The sequence below is a fragment of the Ovis canadensis genome, chromosome 18, assembly GCF_042477335.2.
Source record: "Ovis canadensis isolate MfBH-ARS-UI-01 breed Bighorn chromosome 18, ARS-UI_OviCan_v2, whole genome shotgun sequence".
Lineage (NCBI taxonomy): Eukaryota > Metazoa > Chordata > Mammalia > Artiodactyla > Bovidae > Ovis > Ovis canadensis.
The window spans coordinates 33,429,083-33,450,076 of NC_091262.1; the positions used below are offsets into that span (position 1 = coordinate 33,429,083).

The window sequence follows — 20,994 nt, forward strand, 5'->3', positions numbered from 1 at the left end:
TTGGTTGTTTTGGGTCTTTTTTGCTGCACAGGCTGTCTCTAGTTGCAGTGAGGGGGCTACTCTTTCTTGAGTGCTCAGGGTCCTCATTGTGGTGGCTTCTCTTGTGAAGCAGGGGCTCTAGGGGTGCAGGCTTCAGTAGTCAGAGCACTTGGGCGGCAGGGGTTTCTAGGGCCCGAGTTCAGTAATTGTGGCACATGGACTTGTTGGACTAAGTCCATGTGCCAGACACATGGCCCACATCCCACGGCATGTGGGATCTTCCCGCACCAGAAATCGAACCCATGTCCCCTGCGTTGGCAGGCGGATTCTTATCCACTGTACCACCTACCAATATTTTTTAATGAATGTGCTCTTTCACTCAACATGTCATGGTTTCAAGTTATAAATGTACCCTATAGATACAGGCACACATCTACATGAAACATTGTTGTATAAATATATTTATTGCAGCCCTGCTCCTGGTAGCAAAAAAAAAAAAAAGGAAATAACAGAAAAGTTCATGATTAAGGAACTGGTTTAATCAAATATAGCACGTCTATATTATGAAGCACTTATTATGTGGCTGTTAAAACAGCAAGGAGGATTTATGATACTGCTTACAAAAATACTTCTAAGATGTATTGCTAAGTGAAAAAGCAGCGAGTGTAACACCCACAGTGTGTATAAAGAGTGGGGAGGGCACACACGTGTGCTTGCGCACCCTCAGTCTGTAATGGAAAGGGTGCACAAGACTGGGGCCAAGAGTGCTCTGGGAAAGGGGAACCAGGGAACTCAGGGAGGACAGCACACACCCTTTCGCAATGTTTGAATTTTAAATTATATGTATGCATTTCTAAATGTACCGAATATTAACACTTTCAAACACAGGTTTGGAATGAGCTGTGGCTATAGGGTCCATGCTGCTGTTGTTCGGTCCCTCAGTCGTGTCTGACTGTCTGCGACCCCCTGGACTGTAGCCCACCAGGCTCCTCTGTCTAAGGGATTCCCAGGCAAGAACACTGGAGTGGGTTGCCATTTCCTACTCTAAGGGATTTCCCAACCAAGGACCAAACCTGTATCTCCTGTGTTGCAGGTGGATTCCTTACCGCTGAGCCACCAAGGGACGCCCGATGGATTCTATATATATATTGTTTATATATCTAACGTTCTCTATTGTCTCCTAGGACTGGGGGTGCCAGCACTCAAAACGTGGAAGGAAGAGTGAACATTAGGTGTAAAACCGGAACGGTGCAAACGGCAATGTAGCTGGGAACAGAAAGGTGGCGCTACAGAGCACACGCGAGGATTCAGCCTGTGAAGAGGTCAGGCTTCTCAGAAAATGATGCTAATATGTATCTAGGTGATTCCCAGGCGGCACTAGTGGTAAAGAACCCGCTTGCCAATGCAGGAAACATAAGGGACACTGGTTCAATCCTGGGTCCGGAAGATCCCCTGGAGGAGAGGGCATGGCAACCCACTCCAGCATTCTTGCCTGGAGAATCACATGGACAGAGGAGCCTAGAGGGCTACAGCCTGTGGGGTCGCGAAGAGTCAGACACGACTGAAGCGACTTACCACACACGCACGCTGTTCCCTTTGAAGGAGTCAGCTGAGAGCCTGTGTACTCACAGGAATCTCCGCATTCGGGGCCTGAACATGTGTCAGGATCGCCTGCTTGAACCCTTGGCGTGGTGATACGTTACTCGCTGGTAGCATATATTTGTCTACAGAGGATGGATGTAAATATGGAAACAGTTAAATGTCAGAGGGCCACAAATTTGGTGAAAGAAGTGAGAGATAAGTTGGGCAATTAATCTTTTGGTTAAAAAAAAATCAAAAAACCAAGGCCTAGAATCAGACTACTACTCTGATGTTTCTCAAAAATGGGCTCTGATAGCTAAGCCCAAAGAGGATGCTGAAAAGATGTGTGCCTTAGCAGCATCCTTGGAAGGAGGTTCGGGACCCAGCGGGACTACTTTGAGGAAGCCAACGCTCACTTCTCGTAGGTTCTGTTTGTCTGCTGGCCACAGCGGCCTGGCCCGGGGTGGGGGATGAGCGCCGGGCCGGGAGGGCGGTGGGGAGGCGGCTCAGCTCTTCTTGCGCAGCTGGCTGTACTGCGCTCGGCCCAGGATGGGCTCCATGACGCTGGGCCGGAAGAAGCTGTCGCTGACCCGGCGCGTGGGCTTCTCGCGGGGCATGGCCGGGAAGGCGGCGCGCGGCAAGGCGGCTGCGTCCACGCGTTCCTCCGCGCCCGGGCCCCGAGCGCTCCGCAGGCTGCCGCGGGGCTGCGCAGGGCGCTGGGCGGGCTCTGGGCAAGCGGGCGGCGCGCCGGACCCTCTGCGCTCCGCTTCCCGGCGCTCGGCCTCGGCCGGAGGGTTGTCGATGTCCCGGAATTCGCTCTCGGGTTCCATCAGCGACAGCCTGGGGAGCTGAGGGCCGGCAGCCACGTTAGGGCCCTCAACTTGGCCCTTGTCCCCGCACCTCCCACCGCCGCCTTGTCTGCGGCCCCGCGGTCACGCGCGATCCGGAGAGCACAGGCGGGAGTGGGACGGGGATGGAGGATGCAGGGGAACCTGCCGAGGGCGGCCACCCCTGCCGGCGTGCAAGTGCGGACCCCCAAGGCGAGGCAGGCAGCCACCCTCTAGTTTCCGGACCCCGGGATCCCCCTCAGAGGTCCCTCAGTGGGAGGTCAGGGGCTTTCCTGACCCTTCCTTGGCCCAATTCCATAAGCTAAGGACAGCCCACACCTTGCCCCTGCCTGGGTCAGGGTATCCACATCTGGCTCCATTTTGGGTCCAAAGTGAAGGGAGCTCTCTGCCAAGACCCCTGTTTAAGCCTCTTGGTGTGAATCAGTGACTAGTAACCCATTCCCCACCCCTACCCTCCCAGCCCTCTCCACCCTCAGCTTGAAGGGGCCTCCTGCTCTGACCTGCTCTCTAGAGCCTGCATGACCTGTTAACTTGCTCTGGGAAGGGACCCAGGGACCCCCAAACTGATAGTAGGCACCCCTGGGGTTTTCCTGCTGGGAACAGGTATTGGAATTGGGATGGGGGCAGCTGCTGTCCCCTGAAACACAGCCCACCCCCCAAGGGGTCCTGGAAGCCTCCCTCCAACGCTTCCCTAGGGAGCAGCATGCAAACCTGCCAGGCCCCTCGGTCGGGAGCTGAGGGGTGAGGGCTGGGCCAGTGAGGGCCCCAGACGGATGATTGGTGACCTCTCCAGCAGCAGGTAGGAAGGATGGATGTGGGGGAGGGTCTCAGGCCAAGGCCACCAGTCTCTATATTCTTGGGGCTGCAAAGGCCCCCAGTCAAAGCCACAGTATGTCAGAATGTTTCTGGGGCATCGAGGATCAGAGACTGGGGAAGGGAGAACCGCTGTTGCCCCTTCAGTCTAATCTGCTTTTCTGGGGGGTGGGCATTAGCCAGAAGGGTGGGGGGCGCTCACCGGCACGTAGTGCACCACTGTGTCCACCACGTTGTCAGTGACACCCTTCAGGGCGTCAGACAGGGACATGGCCCTGCCCTTGGTTGAGGAGGTGGCCTGGGCCGGCGTGAGGTGCAGCATCCTCCCCGCCGTGCCCAGCACAGCCGCCGGTGCCCACATCACGACTGAGACGGTGCTCTGGAGGGCCTTCTGCAGGGTGTGCGCCATGCTGCCCAGGAGGCCCTGCGGGCCGGGCAGGCCTGCTCCCTGGTGACCAGAGCAGGGTCAGTGCCTCCACAGCAACTCCCCTGACCCGTCCCCTCACCATCCCTGGAGCCAGAGGCGAAAGAATCTGGACACTAAATCGGGAAAAGAAGGAACTATAGGCCTGGCTCTTAGGAAGGTCACTTCTGTGCTCTGAACCTCAGTTTCTTCATCTGCAAAATGGGGATGACAGTCTCTGTCCTATTTTATGGGGTTGTTGTGAGGATCTGCTGAGAGAACTATGAGCTGGGTGCTCAGGGGTGAGGGGAAGAGTGCTGCACCCACGTGCACGTCCCTGGGCCTGGGGGCAGAGACCCTGGTGTCACCCTGTGCCTCTGCTTCTCACCCCCTCAGGGGGCCGCGGGACCCCCAGGGTCCTGCACACCCCCTCGGCTGGCACTCTCCCCTCACCTCGCTGAGCTTGCTGTCCTCGGTCTCTGAGTCCTCCTCCTCCTCGGTCTCCTCCCCCTCAGTGTCCGTGTGCTCCTCGTGGTCCTCCTCCCGGGTGGCGGTGAGGCTGTGCAGCCAGGGCACCCGCACCTCGCTCCGCCGCCGTGACACCACCTGCCCGGCCGCCGCCGCGCCCCACTGGGCCAGGCTGCTCTGAGGGCAGGAAGGCGGCGGTCCGCTCGCTTAACTGCCCCTGCCAGAGGCCAGGCAGCCCCAGCAGGCAAAGCCCCGCAAGGTCAGGGTAGGGGGAGGCGAGCGGGGCCTGGCCCCAGGGGACTGTCCAACTTTTTATGGAGTGATAACTTACACCCACTGAGGTGCCCACGGCTTTAGTGTACAGCTCTGGGAATTTTTAGAAACACATGTGAGTGTGACCAGCACAGATCAAGACAGAGACCATTTTCAACACCCCAGAAAACCCCGTGCCCCTCACCCAGCCGGTACCGCCTCAGGGGACCACACTGGCCTCTATCACCAAGCATCAATCCCGCCCATTTGTGAATGGCCTCACACGTGTTTCCTTCCATGCACAGCTTTTGTTCAATGTCATGTTGTAAGATTCACCCACAGTACTGTCTGAACAGTTCCTCCTTTGTCATTTCTGTGTCACACCCCACTGAATAAATATACCAAAATTTACCTATTTCAGCGCTGATGGACATTTGTGTTGTTCCCATTTCTTAGCTAAGGATAAAGCTGATAGTAACATTTCCAACATGTCTTTGAGGGATATAAGCTCTCCTCTCTGTTGGGTAGAGTTGCTAAGTCATAGGGGATGTGTGTGTTTAGCTTTCAGAGGTACTCCTTGCAGTTCTTTAAAAAGTGAAAAAAATCAAGAGGGCCAGAGGGTCCCATGGGAGGAAACTGACCTGGGCAGGTGGGCAGGTGTCCACTGAGGCACAGCCCAGCTCATTTCAAACCCCTAGGGGGCCCCACAAACAGAGTCTCCTTGTTACACAACCTTAGGGGACACCATTATTTTCTATGTAAATGGTGGTTTCTGAGGTTGTGCTGCAGAGTGGCCTCCAACCACTATGGGCTAGGCTAGGACACAGGAGTTAGCCTAGCCCCCATGGGGAAGTGACCCCCAGTGTAGGAGACAGGGGAGAACTGCTGCTCCCTACAGGACCAGGCATGTGGTGGGCTCTCAGCAAACATTTGCTTAAATGAATGAGCCAGGTTTGACAGTGCTTTTAAAAGTGCCACCCTCATGATGACTGAAAAGTGGTTATCTTGTTCACTGACCTTTATGCGGTAACGTTTTTATTTCCTTTTTTAGTGGGGGCACGGGGCTTAGTTTCTTATTAAAGTTCCTATGAAAAAAATCCAGGCTATCCCTGCTAAAATACACAGAGAGTGTGGTGTTGGGGGGAGTAAGCCCTATCTGGGGCTAGAAAAGACAGCTCTACCAGAGGTGCAGTGGGATGCCAATCAGAAGCCTCTAGAAGGGAAACCAGAAGCCTGGGGGAAGTCAGGGATATGCCCAAGCAGGCGCTCTCTGCCCCACAGGAGGGGTTTGGTGCCTTGCACCTTGCTGATTCAGAGGTGGCACTCCCAAGTGCCTACAGAGAAGATGAGGGGGGGGAGGTTTCTGCTTTCTCCCAAGAAGGTTGGGGGATAGAGTGGAACCTAGAGGGAGAATGGGAGAGACAGAAGGGGGTGGGGTGGGGCAGGATGATCCTAACAAGCAGGCCTGCCCTCTTCTCCCCTTGCATCCTAGAGGGTTAGCCCTCCACCCCACCTAAGGTCTCTTATCCTTAGACCTAATGTTCCACCCACCCCCCGCCACCCCCACCCCACCAGCTGGAAGAAAGGATGTTCTGGGGACAGGAGGTGGAATTGGATAGGGGATGGGAGGGACCAGGAGGTCCACAGGGTTCCCAGGCCATGGCAACTTAGGGCAGACACTCACCAGAGGCGCCACACCTGGGATCCACATGGCCAAGGCATGGCCCTGTTTCAGTGCCCGGGCTGTGGTCTGGAAGGTGTGTCTAGAGAGAGTGTTGGCCAGGGCCCCAACCCTGCTCACGAAGCTCGGCTTGGCCTTGGGAGGTTTCTGGGCATCCTGCAGTCCTGGGGCAGGGGCTAGGTGGGAGTTGTAGGGGGGAAGGAGAGGAAAGCAGATCAGAGAGGGGCTGGACAAAGCTGGGTTGTGTCTAGAGTTGGAAAGGGATCACCCTACTCCAACACAAGCTCACTGGAGATTTGGGGAAGTCACTTTCTCCACTTAAAAATGGGGAGAGGGGCCAAATGAAAATGGAGCCCTCTGGAAATCTTGCTGGGCCTTCCCTGCTCCACAGCAGTGGCCGTGTGCTCAGTCACTTCAGTCGTGTCCGACTCTTTATGACCCTAAGGAGTATACCCAGCCAGGCTTCTCTGTACATGGGATTCTCCAGGCAAGAATACTGGCATGGGTTGCCATGTCCTCCTCCAGGGGATCTTCCCAACCAAGGAACAGAACCTGTGTCTCCTGCATTGCAGGCAGATTCTTTAACCTCTGAGCCACCAGGGAGAGCAGTGGCTAGATGAGCCCTGGCTGCTTCTTCCTATCCACAAGCAACAGGGCAAGGGTGAGGGGGATCTCCCTTTCCAGCAACCCCCACAATGGCAGATACCTGACTCTTCGTTGGCTGGAGGGAGGAAGAACTCTACCATCTTCTCGACACCACCTAAGGCCAAGTCAGCCCCTCCAGATGCCAGCCGGCCAGCTCGGGTGTTGGCAGCGTACTCGGCAGTATCTCTGGCCATCCCCCAGGCGAGCTCACAGCCGGCCAGAGCAGCCCCTAGGACTTTGTCTGAAGTGCTGGCAATGGGCACACTGATGCTGTTCCTGGCACTGCGAAGGCGGGTGGAGATGGTGTCCTTCAGCTCAGAGGCGATCTGGTGGAAGGGATGGGGAGTCAGACGTGAGGCTCTGGCAGGGCCTACATCCCGCTTCAGGAAAGTCTCACTTAAAGGCCCAGGGGACTGGCGCCAGTATTGGGGCACCTTGATTAAGCTGAACTTTAAAGGGAAAGGGCTTGAGTCCTTTCTGCGCCAACCACTTGGATCTCTTGGCTTCTCTGTACCCCATTTCTGCCTGTTGAGATGCTAATCATCCTTCAAGAATCACCCCAGTGACCAAATTCTTGATAACACTTGTCCTTATATCCTCAAGGCACCTCCTCCACTGTTTCTTCTGTTCTGCCCTCAGAGCACTCCTCACATTCCCATCTATAATTAGGCGATCGTAAGAATGTGGCTGGCCTTTATATAGGTTCTGCACTAAAGTAACGTCTTTCTCTCCTTTGACTTTTTGCCTTTTAATACAGTTCCTTGGGTTCCTGAATACTCCTTGGAAGGACGGGTGTTGACACTAAAGCTCCACTACTTTGGCCACCTGATGCAAAGAACCAACTCATTGGAAAAGACGCTGATGCTGGGAAAGATTGAAGACAGGAGGAGAAGGGGACGACAGAGGATGAGATGGTTGGATGGCATCACTGACTCAATGGACATGGGTTTGAGCAAACTCCGGGAGACAGTGAAGACAAGGAAGCCTGGTGTGCTGCAGTCCATGGGTTTCAAAGAGTCAGACACAACTGAGCGACTGAACAACTCCTTTGACTTGGGAGCTTCTTTGTGACAAAGGTATTGCCCTTTATCTGGAAAAATATGTGAAGAGCAAGGCCTCAGAGCTGAACAGCCCTGCTCTCCTGAGGCTTCCACTTCAGGCTGTGTGGTCAGGGGGAAGTCACTAGTTTTCTCTGTCAAATGGGGATACCACCCCTATCCCAGAAGGTTTGAAAGTGTTAGTCGCTCAGTTGTGTCCAATTGTGACCCCATGGACTGTGGCCTGCCAGACTCCTCTGTCCATGGGCTTCTCCAGGCAAGAACACTGGGGTGGGGTACCATGCCCTCCTCCAGGGGATCTTCCAACCCAGGGATTGAACCTGGGTCTCCCGCATTACAGGCAGATTCTTTATGTCTGAGCCACCAGGGGGAAAGAGGATTAAAGGAGAGAACTCTATAAATCACGTGTCATGACTCCTGGCATAGGCTAGGGCTCACTCAGTAAATGTGAGATGAGTGGTAGTTTATCAGTGAGATGGATGAGGTCTGAGAGTGAAATGTATTCCCCTGAAGCACCAGACCTGGCCATTAAGACGGCAAATACCCAGTGAATACGTATCCAGGTGAAATGACTTTTTCAGTCTCGTGGTTCATAAGGTGTTGGATTGTGAAGACATGGGACAGCAATCCTGAGATCTGGTGAGTGTGACCCATGATCTTAGGCGTCTGTAGTCACCAAATCAGAGAAGGCAATGGCACCCCACTCCAGTACTCTTGCCTGGAAAATCCCGTGGACGGAGGGCCTGGTGGGCTGCAGTCCATGGGGTCGCTAAGAGTCGGACACAACTGAGGGACTTCACTTTCACTTTTCATGCATTGGAGAAGGAAATGGCAACCCACTCCAGTGTTCTTGCCTGGAGAATCCCAGGCACAGGGGAGCCTGGTGGGCTGCCATCTATGGGGTCGCACAGAGTCAGACATGACTGAAGCTACTTAGCAGCAGCAGCAGCAGTCACCAAATGGTCTGATGTAGGCCCATGGGGTATGTCATAGAGGGGGGATCAGGAGCAGTGGCCCCCACTCCCAGCTCCTGTATGAGTCTGCCTCTGGGCTGTGCCTGCTGGTTTCAGAAAGCCTGCCTTTGTCTGGTCCCACAGGGAGAGGAAGAAGCCCGTTGTGCAGTTTTAGGGGCAGGCAGTGGCCACCAGCCTGGGAAGGCATAAGCCACGCCATCCTGCATCATGGGCTCATGCCTGTTCCTCCACTGAGAGGCAGTGACAACAGAAGGTGGACGTGCAGAGAAGAGGGGAGGGGCTCACCTTTTCAGGAGGATACTGGAGGGCGGGGATCTTTTCCTCTAGGTGGTCCAGGCCTCGGCAGGCCAGCTCGTTGGCAGCTACAACTGGAAGCAAAAGGCCGTGGTGGGGTGAACCCTGCCTTTACTGTGAGGACCTACCAGGGGCCTCTGTGCCAAGGAAGGCACCTTGGAGCCCTCCAAACCCCTAGCCCTGCCACCTCCAAAGTGCTGGGCAGCCTGAGGCCCTCTGCCACCACTGGCCCCCATCTACAGTGACTCCTTGACACCGGGATGTCTCCCCTCTGGGTAGCTCTGCAGTCATGCACACCTGCTCTCAGAGCCCGGCACCTGCATCTGCAGTGTGACTTCAGGCAAGTCTTAACCTAGCCGAGCCTCAAGCTCCTTATTTGTCAAGTGTGCATTAATGTGGACAAACCTTGCAGGGTTGTCAGGAGAAAGAAGTGACAGAACCTATGGGAATCACCAACTCTCGTCCTCCTATGACCCCTGTCTGGGTGAGCGCTGGGCGAACATGACAGGGGAAAGCAGAAGTGGCAGCAGGAAGGAAAGGCAGTCGGGCCCTCAGGGAAGACCTTGCTGGGAGCTGGCCTGGCACTGCTTAGGGCCAGAGATGACAGGCTGGTCTAGAGTGCCAGATGGTCTGTGACCCTTCATTTTAACCTTGAGGAGTGAGATGGTCAGCAGTGGGAAGAGGGTCACAGGGAAGAGAAAGGGGCAAGTGACAGAGGATGCCAATGCTCCTGGAAGACATGGCCCAGGGGCTACTGAGGACGTCAGCTCTGCGCCCGTGATCATGGAGATCACAGTTTCAAAGGATACCTACATCTTCTCTTTCACATATTCTTTCTCCAGGTATCTTAGGTTTTCACAAAATTCTCAAGCAGCAGAGAGTTCAGATGACTCAGCTGACTTCTGATATTGGGCCAAATGAGACCCAGGGAGATTACTTAAGGAGCTTGCAGGCAGGGAGGTGGGCCCAGGCCCAGGTCTTCTTTGTATCTGTCCTCTCCTATTTGCTGTGCCAAATCCACAGGTACCCATAACTCTCTTCAGGATGGTGGAAGGTCCTAGACTGCTGGAATTTCCCTCAGTCCTGTCAAGAGCTGTGCCAGGGAGACCATATTTTCAAATGAGGCAGAACAACTTGAACAGGGGCAGGCCTGATAAGCTATCCTCCACCTTCAGGGCCCTGGCTGGCAACTCTGTTCTGCCACTGCCTGTCATGGGGCCAGGAGCATCAGCTGCGGGACCCAGAGGGCTTCCCCTTTCCCTCCACTCCCCTGAGCCCTGCCAGGCCAGCCCTCCTGCCCACTGGCTCTGTGCCAGACTCTGCCAGTTTCTGCTGCTGCTGGATCTGGAGCTAAACTGTGTGTCTGGTCTGCCCCACACCCCCCACTGCCCACCCCATAACTCTGTCCACCCCTTCTCCTGCCAATTATCATCCTAGGAAAATGCCAACTGGATCAGAGATGAGGCATTATAGATGAGATGAGACCTATGTCTATATCTGTCTCTCATCTCTCAGTAACATACTTGCACGCTAAGTCTCTTCAGTCGCATCTGACTCTTTGTGACCCCATGGACTCTTTGCGACCCCATGGACTCTTTGCGACCCCATGGACCCCATGGCTCCTCTGGCCATGGGATTCTCCAGGCAAGAATACTGGAGTGGGTTGCCATGCCCTCCTCCAGGGGATCTTCCAGACCGAGGGATTGAACCTGCGTCTCCTGTATTGGCAGGCAGTCTCTGTGCCACATATCTGCATCTAAATCACCTGTATCTATAAATGAAACAACTATGTAATGGGATGTAGAGAGTTAGGAAGGTAGTCAGATACAAACAAAAAGGCAAACAGACAAGCTGGCTATCAGACAGACTGGCAGACAGGTAAAAGATTGGCAGGCAGTCAGCCTCCGAGTGCCATGAGGACTCACACTGGGTGGACAGCCTGCGGACCACTGGCTCCATGCTCCAGGCAGCCAGGCTGCTGGCGCCCTGCACACCCTTCTCGTAGGCATTGCATACAGAGGCCACCAGGGGGTGGGCTTCCTTGGTGCTGGCGTAGGTCTTCTGGAAGCACTCACAGGTGCCGCTCACCACTGGCAGCTGCAGGACCCGCTGCAGCACATTCTCCTGCTCCTGGCATGGAAGGAAAGCAGCGAAAGAAATCAGCCCACCTCCTTCTCCCACCTCCTGGGGAGGCGGTCTCAGAGCTGCAGTGCCCACTAGGGCTGGCCTGGGTCCAGATGACCTAGGAGGAATCCGGAATAGAGAGGCCTCTGCAGGCCTCCCAGGAAACGCAAGAGCCGGTGGCCGCGCTCTCCTGGTCACAGTCCTGGTTCTGGAGAGCTCCTGAGGCAGCCTCCACCCTCCAGGGGCCACCCCACCCTGCAGCCACTTGAACTTCACGGCCAGGAGTGAGGAGCCGGTGTACCTGTCTGGCGCTTCAGTCCACCGTGGACCGGGAGCTTCCCCTGAGCATCTTTTGGGTCTTTCTGGGACACACCTCCCTGCCTCCAGTGCTGGTCCCACTGCCTGGGGTGCTCCCCTTCCCTCCCACAGCCCTTTCTGTCTGACAGAAGACGCAGCTTGAGCATTGTTTCTCCTGAGAAACTTCCTGACTCTCCCTCCTATCAGAAGTCACCATCTCCCTCCCTGGGATGTGTCCGGACTCGCACGTGGTGCTGTGCTTGTGCTGATCACCTGTGTGCTTGGCTCCATCCCAGGAGACTCCCACCAATGTACCTCCAGGGCCTCACCTAAAGCCTGCAGAGTCATGTTAGCTCAACAGGTGGCAGGGCTGCACCTGAGGTGTGTAGACCTGCCCAGCTGGACAGAATGACAGAATCCTAGGCCTCCAGGGGCCTCTGAAGCAAGAGTGCTTCCCACATCCGTCTGGGAGGCTTGCATTTGGAATTCTCCTCGAATGGAGCTCACTCCTCATAGAGTGGCCTATGCCCCTTGTTGGACAGCGTGGCTGAACTGGAATCCACCTCCACCCACTGCTCCACCCGCTGCCCTGTGGAACAGTGCTGAGCACATCTATTTCATCATTCATGGGCTGGCCTTTCACACACTTGAAGATAAGCATCTCTGCCTTTAGCAGTTCCTTCTGTATTCTAAATAGCTCTAGTTCCTAACTTAGCTTATAAACGAATCAGTGCCCTGATCTGCTAATTCCATCCTCTGCACACACTACATTTTGACACAGCCTTTATAGCACTAAAGCTTGAAGACAGCATTCCAGGTATGATCTGAATGTGTGAGGTCCAGTGAGACCATCACCTCTCATTCCTGGGATGCTGGGCTCTTATTAATGCATTCTAACTTTGGCAGCAGGCATATAATTAAACTTTGGATCACCTAGGAATCTTAGTTAAAATTTAAAAAGCGGTCTTTGAGTAAAAAAAAAAAAATGCAGATTCTAATCTTGCAGAGAGAGACAATATTTATTCAGTGCCATTATGCTCCAGGCACTGATTGAGGTGCTTCGGTAACGTAACCTCATGTAACTCTAACAGCAACCCTCTGAGGTCAGCACTGTCACCAGCACTTTGCCACTGAGGAGAGAAAGACTCAGCAATATGAAGTGACTTACCCAACAACACACTGAGCTAATAAGTGGCAGAGCCAGGCTTCCAACTCAGGCCTGAGATGGCAAATTTGTGGTTTGCTTCAAAATAACATAAGATGGGTGAAAGGATGGGTGAGGAGAAGGCAGAATGTCCATGGGATTTGGTTGCTGTGGCTAGTGAAGGGTATTGTATTTTTCTGTCTATTCTTAGGAATATTAGGAATTCTCCACATAAACATCCCAAGTCTGGCTCAGATGTTCAGGTTCTTTTTGTAGTTTTGAATTTGCACTGCTGCATAGCTTTTCTCCAGAGGGGAAGACCTAGCTTCTTCTGTTTGTAGGAGACTTGCATGTACACCAGACCGTAGGCTACAATATTTCAGGTTTTGGCCTTGCAGATGAGTTTGACAATTTGAACTAGAAAAAGGTTATGACTGTAAACAAGAAAAATTTTCTTTAACATTTTGGACAAAGCCTTCGGGAGTTGATTCAGGCAAAGCCAAAGAAGGAGAGGTCCTGGGATGGAATACACTACCATCTGTTAGGGTGGCTTAATTATGCACGTGACCATTTTATGCCCCTCTGTGTTCTATGATCAAATACAACACATGGCAATTCCTAGTGCAAAGGTGAGTTAAAGCCTAACTTGGGACAAGATGGATATTAGATGGGCTCACAATTTTTCAGCTTCATTATTTGAACTGTGCCTAAGTTGGAGAGGCCTTGCCAGGAGGCATCAATACACCTAAACGTGTTAAACCTGTCTGAGTCATGCTGAAGACCAGGCTAGACAAACAGTACTAGACACACTGCCCCTGTAGTCCCTCCTCACATACATAACGTGTGCTGTGTAGCTCTAAGAGGTGCCATTTACATAGACTAACATATCCAAGATAGCTCTGGAGTTACAGAATGCAGAGTCTTGGTCCTGAGAATTCAGTTTTGCCTGAATGGACAAAGCATGGACTTCTGTGTCAGGCTTTAGAATACAGTATTTGCCTTCCTCTCCTTGTCCCCCACCAGCCAATTTTTTCTCCCAGGTGCTTAGTTTTTAAAAGACATCATCCCACCCCCCACCCCTCACATTCTCTAACAGCCTTCTGCAAAAGCAATAATAATGAAGATGTAATGCTCAATGAATTATGAATATAACCTAGACATACTTTGCTCTAAGCCCCCTGAGCCCTTCCTCCCAGCTGCTCCCTCCCCTTAGAGTTGTCTACTCTTCATATAAGCCCAAGTTACTTACAGGGAGGTCTCCATCCAGCAAGGTGGGGCCCTTGTTAACTGCCATTGGAGCTCTTCAAACTGCAAAGCACAAGGTTTTAGGTCCATGAGAAAGTCCTCAGCCTGAGATCCACGGGGTCAGTCCCTATCCCTCAAGGCCATCAAGGGACCCAGGCTTCAAGTTCCCTGAAGAGAAGGTATTTGGAGGATGAATTTCACAGACAAGTGGCTAGTCCTTAGAGTCCTACAATGATGAGGCCTGGCAGCCTACTTGTCGAGACCGAAGTTTCTTTTAAGTATTCAGGGTAAGAAACAAAAAATGAAAGTAGCTTCTAAGAGATAAGAGGTTTTAGATGAAGTTTGGGAGCTCTTAGATGAGGGTCCAAGAGACTAAAAGAATGAATTTCAGGTTTAGTCTTTTTTTTTTTTTAATGAAAAAGTTCTGCATTAATTCCTCTCTTTTTAAGCAAGCATAGCTGCCAGTCCTTCCCCTGCTCAGCCAGATAAGAAAGTAGCCATTCGTAAAATCAGCCATTTCAGTTGTGTTCTGGAAAAGCCAGTGGCTGCAGAGTATTTACATTCTTGGTCATTCACCCTCAATAACCTCTCCTTCAGGGGTTTCCCTGCAGGCCTCTTCATCCTCAGTAAAATTCCCAGAAGACCCTTACCCTCAATTTCTTTACTTCTCAGAAACCAACCAGGTAAGGTTGTCTCGGAAGCCCCACACTCACTCCAGCTGATGTTGTCTCAGTGCCACAGAGCCCAGGCTGCCGAGTCTCGTCCGGAGGAAACAAATCCAATTGCTCTTGAGCAAAGCTATTAACACCTCCCAACTAGAGGAGGGCAGAGAGGAAGAGAAAGTCCGGTCAGCCTGTTGTCATGGTTATTTGACCCAGGGTCCCCTGGGCATATCCTGACTTCTGTAAGGAGATTTAGCCAACTAGGGGGTAGAGAGCAGGGCTGAGGGAAAACCAGACTCAGAGCAGTTATTATTCCTGAGCAATGAAATATCTGCTCTGTGACCCATTTCTGACCCTCAATTCTCAAAAAAGCTGTTTTCCAGAAAGAAGATGTTGGGGTATATGTCATTAAACTCATAACCTCTAAAGTTTTATAATCTTTGACTCCTTTTCCATAGAGGGTCCTGTGGAATGGTTTTTAATCCATTTCCCTCATCCTTATTTTTTACTATCAAGAATGACTTTTGAACAGTAAGATTTAAACCCACACAGGAACACAGTTTACCTGAACGTGTTAGTCTTTTGATTATGAAGATAAATTACTCTCAGTGAAGAAGAAAACCAGAGCTGGGGTAGATTCCTTGACAATCTAGGTTTTAATGGAGCTATTTCAATCTCTGTAAATTCCAGATTTCCAGAAAGTTTATTGAACTCTGCCTGATTTAAGATGCCACCAGAATATGCAGTGAGAAAGCCAAATGGATTTTGTCAAGTCTGGAAAAGACAATGTTGACCAAGATTCAGTTACTGATCAATAGCATCCAGACAGCCACTGATCACCTCCCCTCCCTTCCTTAGTAATGAATCAGACAGGACCCCAAGTGCTAATTCCTGGCTTCAGAGATGATGGAGGGCTGTGATGTAAACCATAGGTTTCAGATTATCTAAGAAGGGCTTTTTAATTAACACTGGTAATAGGACAAAACTTATTTCCCTTATTTTTTGCAAAATCGTACCTACTGTTGGCTCTCTGCTAAGCTGTACACCGTGGGCGATCAGAGAAAGAGGCAGCAAGTAGAGACGAATGGAGATGTGTAACAGATCCTCTGTAATCAATTCTATGTCTAGGATATGATAAGGCAAGAAACTAGAAGTCAGGAAGGGGAGGAAAGAGTCAAGTGGAGTCTCCAAAAAGAATAATAAATATGTGATACCACCAATTGATGATAAAAACTCTTCAGAAAGTGGGCTTAGAAGGAACCTACCTCCACATAATAAAGGATATGACACATCTAGACATACGACACACCCAGAGCTAAAATCAAACTCAATGGTGAAAGGTGAAAGTATTTCCTCTAAGGTGAGGAATAAGACAAGGATGTCCACTCTAGACACTTTTACTCAACAGTTTTGGAAGTTCTAGCTATGGCTATCAGAGAAGAAAGAGAAACAAAAGGAATCCAAAAGATTCCAAACAAAAGGAATCCAAAATGGAAAGAAGTAAAACTGTCTGTTTACAGATGACATGATACAATACCTAAGAAATCCTAAAGATGCTGCCAGAAAACTACTAGAGCTCATCAGTGAATCCAGTAAAGTTGCAAGATACAAAATTAATACATAAAAATTTCTTGCAATTCTATACACTAACAATGAAAGACCAGAAATATAGATTACAGAAACAATCTCATTTACCATCACATCAAAAAAAAAAATTACCTAGGAATAAACCTACCTAAGGAGGCAAAAACTATAGGATACTGATGAAAAAATCAAAGATGACACAAATGGAAAGCTATACCATGTTCTTGGATTGACAGAATCAATACTGTGAAAATTACTATGCTACCCAAAGCAATCTACAAATTCAGTGCAATCCCTATCATATTACCAAGGGCATTTTTTTCACAGAATTAGAACAAAAAATTTTACACTTTGTATGGAAACACAGAAGACCCTGAATAGTAAAATCAATGTTGAGAAAGAAGAACAGAGCTGCAGGAATCAGGCACCCTGACTTCAGACTATACTACAAAGTTACAGTAATCAGAACAGTATGATTCAGGCACAAAACCAGAAATATAGATCAGGGAAACAAGATAGAAGTCCAGTGATACACCCATGTACCTGCACCTATGACCACCTCAGTTCAGTTCAGTTGCTCAGTCATGTTCAACTCTTTGCAGCCCCATGGACTGAAGCATGTCAGGCCTCCCTGTCTATCACCAACTCCCGGAGTTTGAGTTTACTCAAACTCATGTCCATTGAGTCAGTGATGCCATCCAACCATCTCATCCTCTGTCATCCCCTTCTCCTCCTGCCTTCAATTTTTCCCAGCATCAGGCTCTTTTCAAATGACTCTGTTCTTTGCATCAGGTGGTCAAAATATTGGAGTTTCAGCTTCAGCATCAGTCCTTCCAACAAATATTCAGGACTGATTTCCTTTAGGATGGACTGGTTGGATCTCCTTGCAGTCCAAGGGACTCTCAAGAGTCTTCTCCAACACCACAGTTCAAAAGCATCAATTCTTCGGCACTTAGCTTTCTTTACAGTTCACTTTCACATCCATATATAACTACTGGGAAAACTATACATTTGACTAGATGGATCTTTGTTGGCAAAGTAATGTCTCTGCTTTTTAATATGCTGTCTAGGTTGGTCATAACTTTTCTTCCAAGGAGCAAGTGTCTTTTAATTTCATGGCTGCAATCACCATCTGTAGTGATTTTGGAGCCCCCCCAAAATATAGTCTCTTACTGTTTACACATCTATTTGCCATGAAGTTGATGGGACCAGATGCCATGACCTTTTTCTGAATGCTGAGTTTTAAGCCAACTTTTTCAGTCTCATCTTTCACTTTCATCAAGAGCCTCTTTAGTTCTTCTTTGCTTTCTGCCATAAGGGTGGTGTCATCTACATATCTGAGATTACTGATATTTCTCCTGGCAATCTTGATTTCAGCTTGTGCTTCTTCCAGCCCAGCGTTTCTCATGATGTACTCTGCATATAAGTTAAATAAGCAGGGTGACAATATACAGCCTTGACATACTCCTTTCCCTATTTGGAACCAGTCTGTTGTTCCATGTCCAGTTCTAACTGTTGCTTCTTGACCTGCATACAGATTTCTCAGGAGGCAGATCAGGTGGTCTGGTATTCCCATCTCTTGAAGAATTTTCCACAGTTTGTTGTGATCCACACAGTCAAAGGCTTTGGCATAGTCAATGAGGCAGATGTTTTTCTACAACTCCCTTGCTTTTTCAATGTTCCAATGGATGTTGGCAATTTGATCTCTGGTTCCTCTGCCTTTTCTAAATCCAGCTTGAACATCTGGAAGTTCATGGTTCATGTAATGTTGAAGCCTGGCTTGGAGAATTTTGAGCATTTTCTATGACAAGGGAGGCAAGAATATACAGTGAAGAAAAGATAGTCTCTTCAATAAGTGGTACTGCAAAAACTCACTTGTACAAAATGAAAACCACTTGTACCACATGTACAATAATGAAATCAGAACATTCCCTAACACCATACACAAAAACAAAATAGATTAGAGACCTAAATGTAAGGCTAGGTACTATAAACCTCTTAGAGGAAAATATATGCAGAACATTCTCTGATATAAGCCAAAACAAGATCTCTTTCAATCCACTGCTTAGAATAATGAAAATAAAAACAAAAATTAAAAAATGGGACCTAAGCTTAAAAGCCTTTTGCACAGCAAAGCAAACCCTAAACAAAACGAAATGACAACTCTCAGAATGGGAGAAAATATTTGTAAATGAAGCAACCAACAAGGGATTAATCTCCAAAATACACAAATAGCTTATGCAGCTCAATATCAAAAACAAATAACCCAATCAAAAAATAGGTGGAAGACCTAAATAGACATTTCTCTAAAGAAGACATAGAAATGGCTAACAAACGTCTGAAAAGATTCTCAACATTGCTAATTATTAGAGAAATGCAAATCAAAACTACAATGAGATATCACCTCACATCAGTTAGAATGGCCATCATTAAACGGGCTATAAACGATAAATGCTGGAGAGAGTGAGGAGAAAAGGGAACCCTCTTGTACTGTCAATGGGAAAATAAACTGGTACAATCATTATGGAGAACAGTATGGAGGTTCCTTAAAAAACTAAAAATAGAACTACCATATGACCCAGCAGCCCCGTTCCTAAGCATATATCTAGAGAAAACCATAATCCTAAGGGATTCACACACCCTGTTCACTGAAGGACTATTTACAGTAGCCAGGACACAAAAGCAAAAGGATAAAAAAGATGTTGTACATATATATATAATGGGATATTAGACAGCCATAGAAAGAAATGACATTTGTAGAGATGTGGGTGGACCTAGAGGCTATCATACAAAGTAGAGTTATGTCAGAAAGAGAGAAACATTGTATAATATCATTTATATATGGAATCTAGAAAAATAGTAGAGATGAACTTGTCTGCAAAGCAAAAATATTTATAGAGTCACAAATGTAGAGAAGAAACTTATGGTTATCAAAGTGGGAGGAGGGTAAAATGAGTTGGGAGATTGGGACTGACATATATTTATACTTGATACAATTCATAAAAGAAATAAATGAGAGCCTACAGTTTAGCACAGGGAACTCAGTGCTCTGTGGTGATCTAAACAGAAAGAAAATCTAAAAATGAGTGGATATATGTATAACTGATTCACTTTGCTGTACAGCAAGAAACAAATACAGCATTGCAAAGCAACTACATTCCAATAAAAATTACTAAAAATTTTTAAATATGTGATACATTTAATACTTATTGATCCAACCTGGGCTTTGAAAATATAAGACAGTAATAGAGAGAGAGGGAAGTACCTGAAGAAGTGGCCTCTGCCTTCACCTCACTTCAATGTTTAGGTCAAATTATCTATGTGTCAAGAGAGCAACCTGGGCCAAAGGGCAGTGTTAAGACTTTGAAGTCATGGCTTTGGGCCAGAGGGAGTATAGGGCTCTGTGCCTGAAAGCTCTGTTGACAAAGCTGGCTCTTTGGCCATGTCAGCTGGGCATCCAGAATGTGGGTGAGAAGTGAGAAGTGGTGAAAAGGGTCTAACAGAGTCCCATGGGAAGAGTCCACTTTCCAGCAGCAGCTTGAAGGACATAGTTATTTCCTTTTATTCCCTGTCCCTATATGCCCCGCCCCCAACTCTGTCCAACTACCCCATGAGCACAGGGACCTTGGTCATCCTGTATACAAATGGATCCCAGATCTAAGCACAGCACTCAAACATTTGTTGTTGAATAAACAAATTCTAGGCAACAATGTTCAGCTGTGAATGTGCTGGTCTATATATCTAAGAAATGTCTTCAGACAAATATTATATGGTATCACGTAGTGGTATAGAACCTGCCTGCTAATGCAGGAGACATAAACAATGTGGGTTCAATCCCTGGGTTGAGAAGATCCGCTGGAGGGCACGGCAACCCACTCCAGTATTCTTGCCCGAAGAATCCCTTGGACAGAGGAGCCTGGCAGGCTACAGTCCATAGAGTCACAAAGTTGGACATGATTGAAGTGACTTAGCATGTATGCACATATGGAATCTAAAAAATAATACAAATGAATTTACATACAAAAGAGAAACAGACTCACAGACATAGAAATAAAACTTATTGTTAGCAAAGGGGAACAGGGGTAGGGATAAATTAGAAGTATCGGATTAACAAACTACTTCAATCGCACCCCACTCTAGTACTCTTGCCTGGAAAATCCCATGGATGGAGGAGCCTGGTAGGCTGCAGTCCATGGGGTCGCTGAGGGTTGGACACGACTGAGCGACTTTACTTTGACTTTTCACTTTAGTGCATTGGAGAAGGAAATGGCAACCCACTCCAGTGTTCTTGCCTGGAGAATCCCAGGGACGGGGGAGCCTGGTGGGCTGCCATCTAGGGGGTCACACAGAGTCAGACACGACTGAAGCGATTCAGCAGCAGCAGCATACATAAAACATATAAATAAGGATTTTTTGTATAGCACAGGGAACTATATTCAATATCTTATAATAACCTATAATGGAAAATAATCTAAAAAATACATATGTATCACTGATTCACCTTGCTGTACGCCTGAAACTAACAATATTGTAAACCAGCTACACTTCAATTTTTTTTAAAAGAAAAAAACAGAAATACAGTTATTAAGAATACTTACCATTTGAGGTGAGGGTATGGGGTAAAAGAGCAAATAGGTGAGGGAGATTAACAAACTTCTTACAGTTATAAAATAAATGTGTCACAGGTATGGAATGTACAATGTGGAAAATTTAATCAATAAATATATAATACCTTTGTCTGGTGACAGATAACTAGATTTATTGTGGTGATCACTTTGAAATGTGTAGAAATATCGAATTACTATGTTCTGCACCAGGAAATAACACTGTGCTGTAGGTCACTTTTACTTCAAAACCAAACTTGTAGAAAAAGAAATCAGATTTGTGGTTATCAGAGGCAGGAGATGGAGAGAGAGGTAACTGGAGGAAGGCAGTCAAAAAG

The 20,994-nt window shown here is 48.9% G+C and overlaps 1 protein-coding gene across 4 annotated transcripts; it reads right to left on the minus strand.

Annotated features, from left to right (window-relative positions):
* Nucleotides 1-424: 424 nt before the first annotated feature.
* PLIN1 (perilipin 1) lies at nucleotides 425-20,043 on the minus strand. Of its 4 annotated transcripts, XM_069560298.1 has the most exons (11): nucleotides 19,851-20,043; nucleotides 15,034-15,242; nucleotides 14,520-14,621; nucleotides 13,811-13,869; nucleotides 10,922-11,126; nucleotides 8,988-9,070; nucleotides 6,732-6,996; nucleotides 6,029-6,201; nucleotides 4,078-4,269; nucleotides 3,424-3,669; nucleotides 425-2,408 (listed from the first exon to the last, which is right to left on the minus strand). In XM_069560298.1, the coding sequence occupies exons 4-11, from the start codon at nucleotides 13,853-13,855 to the stop codon at nucleotides 2,067-2,069; spliced, it is 1,551 nt and encodes a 516-aa protein (XP_069416399.1). In that variant the 5' UTR covers nucleotides 13,856-13,869; nucleotides 14,520-14,621; nucleotides 15,034-15,242; nucleotides 19,851-20,043; the 3' UTR covers nucleotides 425-2,066. The 4 variants fall into 4 exon arrangements, 3 of the variants coding, with proteins under 3 accessions (XP_069416399.1, XP_069416398.1, XP_069416400.1); XR_011250500.1 differs by lacking the exons at nucleotides 15,034-15,242; nucleotides 19,851-20,043 and having other exon boundaries at nucleotides 425-998; nucleotides 1,472-2,408; nucleotides 14,457-14,617; XM_069560297.1 differs by lacking the exon at nucleotides 19,851-20,043 and having other exon boundaries at nucleotides 14,457-14,621.
* Nucleotides 20,044-20,994: the final 951 nt, after the last annotated feature.